We start from the raw sequence: 4,082 nt of genomic DNA, 5'->3' as shown, positions 1-4,082 counted from the left end.
CTTGGCGACAATGTCTTTACTGAATAATATGTAGACATTGCTTAGTTTTAATAGGTTACAAGTCAAAAAAATTGGGAACCACTTAATAAAAAATCCAGTTTAAGTATCCAGAAAGTGTTTACAGGTTAATACACTGACTACAAGAAAACAAAATGTACTCAGCAACAGTTTTAGAGAGCTTTCACTCAGTGTTTCAGTAGCTTCTGGTTGTACAACAGGGAATGTCCAACATGTTGCTTTTTACCATAGTGCCTTGTTGCTGAATTCAGTCATGAGGGCATTCAGGCCGGAGTTTGTTGCAGCCAGAGCCACCGACTTCATCGGTATGATCAAAGACTGCGACGAGGCCGGCTTCCCGAAGGTCAGAGGACGCAGACAGTTTCCATTTAAAGCCGTCCTATAAATGTGAATGTAAAACTGAATCAGCTTTTAATACGAATGGAGGCTTGATTGTCGTCTCCTCTCCAGCATCTGCTGTTCGGGTCTCTGGGTCGCAGTCTGGCTTGTGCCGACCCTCCAGAATCCGAGAGGCTGACGATCCTCAACGAAGCCTGGAAGGTCGTCACCAAAGTCCGCAGTCCTCAGGTAGAATACTGCTGCTCTCACGCTGATGTGTGTTTCCCATGAAAACATTCAGGTTCTGACCACATATGTGATCGTGGTTTTACAGGATTACGTCAACTGTGCGGAGATCTGGGTGGAGTTCACCTGCCGACACTTCACAGTGAGTAAATCACAGCAGAGAGGAGGAGCTGAGGCACTTTTTATGTTTCTATCACATTTATCCGTCTTTCCTTTATCTCTCGCTCTCAGAAACGTGAGGTCAACACCGTTCTGGCTGACATCATCAAACACATGACCCCCGACAGGGCGTTTGAGGACGCTTATCCTCAGGTTAGCAGCTCATTGGCTAACAGGACAACTCAACCTGTTCTCTTTAGCCATTCTTCCTCCTGCCGTCTGCTCCGTAGTGACTCTGACTTTGTTTTGTTCTTCATCCAGCTGCAGTCGGTGATCAGGAAGATCCTCACCTACTTGCACGACTTCTCCGTCCTCTTCTCCATGGTGAGCAACCAGTTCAAACTGCACATGATGAATGAGGCCCGAAATAATCAGTAACAAGCCACCTTCATCGTTCCACATTTTTTACATGTTTCCCAATGTTTTTGTTTCCCAGGAGCGTTTCCTGCCGTTCCTAGACATGTTCCAGAAGGACAGTGTGAGGGTGGAGGTCTGCAGATCCATCATGGAGGTCTTCATCAAGTAAGAGTTTGATAAAAAAAATAAGATTTATTTTGCTTTGTGACAAAAAAAGTGTTCTCATAAATGTGTATGAAATGTTTGTTCTCCTGCAGACACCAGGTGGAGCTCACCAGAGACCCGGTCATCCTCAACGCCATGTTGCACATCTGCAAGACAATGCACGACTCTGTCAAGTAGGGTATTTGTTTGTTGTGTGTTTGTGTTGCACCTATTCCTTTTACATTTTAATTCTAGTTAATGTTAATGTTTGAACACCTACTTTTCTCCTTAGTTTCAGCTCTGTTAATGTATATTAGGTTATTAGTCTTTGGTCAGTCACCTGTCTGCTCTCTGTACTGCAGCGCTCTCACTCTTGAGGACGAGAAAAGATCTTTGGCTCTGTTGATCATCGGCTTCATCCGCATGGTGAGACTCGCCAAACGTTTGTCTGTGCTTTAGAAATAAGACTCATTTTTTATTTCCTTGTGGTCAACAAATCCCACCAAACAGCCCAAACCAACTATTCATTAGTCCGTCTCTCAGTACTTCCATACTGTCACAGCACCAAGTACATACATACTTTAAAAACAGCTACAAATACAAGGTTGCATTTTTTTAAAACATTAAATAATTTGTTAAAACAGCAGGGCACTGTAGTTTATAGGAAATGTTACTTAAAGGGTAGCTTTTGTATCTTTCAACCTGGACCTTATTTTCCTGTTTTTGTGTCTTAGTGACTAACAGTGCCAGTCAGCGAAACTGGCTGCTGCGTAATCCTTGAGAGCAATTGCTCACCGTCAAAGTACGTCCACTAAAGGAGCTTGTTTTTGCTCCTGACAGGCTCAGATTGTTAGAGTCAGCAAATTGGGTGTGAAAATATCCGGAGAGGGAGGCTGGGTATTAGAGAGGCAGCGGGGAGAAACAACGTGCAGAGCTCAGTGAATTAAAGCTTTTCCAACCAAACCAGAGTCGATAATAGTTGTAACAGTGGAAAGACTAACAAAGGTTTTGGTTAAGTGATTTGAATGTAGCGATATAATTGGTGTTTCTGGTTAAACAAAAAGGATTTTTCTTTCACAAAAATGTCTATCTTTGTAGGGTCCTTCATGTTCAAAACAATGTGAGCCTGTCAGTAGTATCAACAAGCGCAGAAACTGTGCACAATTGTCCACAAGGATTCCGTTGTTGTCACCATTAATCACTTAGATGTAAAACCAAATACAGACGTTACCCTTTATTTAGGAGAAAACTGTGTTTATCCTAATTTGTTTTCAGCTGCGGATTCATATACATCTGTTGCTCATAAGAGTATCTCCATCAGCAGGACTGTGTGTGTGGAATGAAACAAACGTGTCACTCAGTCATGAAGCGTTTTTCCTACCGATTCAACTTTCTTTTGACCTCTAAATGTTCAGAAAATGTTTTTAAAAAAAATGAACCAATGCAACAGTTCATTCTTAATTTTCATATCTTTGTTTGACCCGTGAACAACCAAAACGACACAATCATAATCCTTTGATTAAACCTCAAACGTCATACAAGTAAATGTACTATAATACAGTTGTTGAGAACTCTTTTTCTCTCTTCTTACACTCATATACTCTCTGTGTAGGTTTCTTTTGGTCGTGACTTCGAGCAGCAGTTGAGTTTCTGCGTGGAGGCCAGAGCCACTTTCTGCAACCTGGAGCCAGTGCTGGTGCAGCTCATTCACGTCAGTATAAATCCGAATGCTCGGCTTGTGTGTTACATTCACGCACACACACCTACACCCACACACACACACACACACATCATCCTTAATGTTCACCTTGTCTTCTTCCAGACGGTGAACCAGCTGGCGATGGAGACCGGCAGGGTGATGAGAGGGAGTCACTCCAGAAAAACGGCCGCTTTCGTCAGGGTGAGTCAACTACGCATGGCAGCTGACCCCCCCTGCAGGCCACCGTACATTCCTGCAGGAAGACGTTCCAGCAGTGCCAGCATTGGCTTCAGATACCTGATGCTAATAAGAGGACTGTTATCTTTCCCTCTCCTCCAGGCGTGTGCTGCCTACAGTTTCATCACCATCCCGTCTCTCAGCAGCATCTTCAGTCGTCTCAGCCTCTATCTGCTGTCTGGTCAGGTTGCGTTGGCAAACCAGTGTCTCTCTCAGGGTGAGCCGCCGCTTCCTCTCAGATTTAACAAAATCTGTTTATGTATGTTAGTATGTTTTGCTTTGTTGTAGAAATTTGTTATCTCACTCCTTTCCTCTCTTCTTCCCTTGAATCCTTCCTTTTTTCCTTCTCCCCTCCCTTTCTTTCTAACTCTATATTCCTTCCCTTTGCCTTCCTTTTGCCTCATTACCTCCCGTCCTTGTTACCCTCCTCCCTCTCTCCATCCTTCCTTCCACACCTCCAGCGGACGCTTTCCTAAAGGCAGCGGTCGGTATTCTTCCGGACGTTCCTCGCTCCATCAGCGTGGAGGGGAAACTTCGCTCTTCTGAGAGCTTCCTGCTCGACTTCATCAACAACTTCCTGGCTACGCTGCTGGTTGTCCCGGTAACATCCATCATTCTCCTTTCTGTGGATTTAGAGTCAGAGGAGAGGAAGATGAACAGGCTAATCTCCCTGAAACCCCCTCTATAGCTATATAAGTGTGTGTGTGAATGCGTTTGCAGGACCATCCAGAGCATGGCGTGCTCTACCTGGTCCGCGGCCTGCTCAACATGGTCCAGGATTACACCTGGGAGGACAACAGCGACGCCAAGGTGCGGGTCTATGTCAGCGCTCTGCCCCTGCTGGCCGCCATGAGCCAGGAAACCTACCTCTACTCCATCCCTAAAGGTACACACACACACACAC

The 4,082-nt window shown here is 44.9% G+C and overlaps 1 protein-coding gene across 2 annotated transcripts in view; it reads left to right on the top strand.

The window, feature by feature from the left end:
* Positions 1-4,082, top strand: part of vps35l (VPS35 endosomal protein sorting factor like) — a 10,774-nt gene that overhangs the window by 4,512 nt on the left and 2,180 nt on the right. For both annotated transcript variants that reach the window (XM_035661706.1, XM_035661699.1), the window contains exons 15-27: positions 250-361; positions 469-585; positions 671-724; positions 814-894; positions 1,003-1,065; positions 1,178-1,263; positions 1,356-1,436; positions 1,605-1,668; positions 2,855-2,953; positions 3,065-3,142; positions 3,281-3,395; positions 3,640-3,779; positions 3,899-4,064. In XM_035661706.1, the coding sequence (XP_035517599.1) occupies positions 250-361; positions 469-585; positions 671-724; positions 814-894; positions 1,003-1,065; positions 1,178-1,263; positions 1,356-1,436; positions 1,605-1,668; positions 2,855-2,953; positions 3,065-3,142; positions 3,281-3,395; positions 3,640-3,779; positions 3,899-4,064 (1,256 nt within the window). The remainder of the gene's footprint in view (positions 1-249; positions 362-468; positions 586-670; positions 725-813; positions 895-1,002; positions 1,066-1,177; positions 1,264-1,355; positions 1,437-1,604; positions 1,669-2,854; positions 2,954-3,064; positions 3,143-3,280; positions 3,396-3,639; positions 3,780-3,898; positions 4,065-4,082) is intronic.

This window comes from Morone saxatilis, unplaced genomic scaffold (genome assembly GCF_004916995.1).
Source record: "Morone saxatilis isolate NCDOM2014 unplaced genomic scaffold, NCSU_SB_2.0 Contig1, whole genome shotgun sequence".
NCBI classification, from domain to species: domain Eukaryota; kingdom Metazoa; phylum Chordata; class Actinopteri; family Moronidae; genus Morone; species Morone saxatilis.
This window is presented reverse-complemented; position numbering and strand designations above follow the sequence as displayed.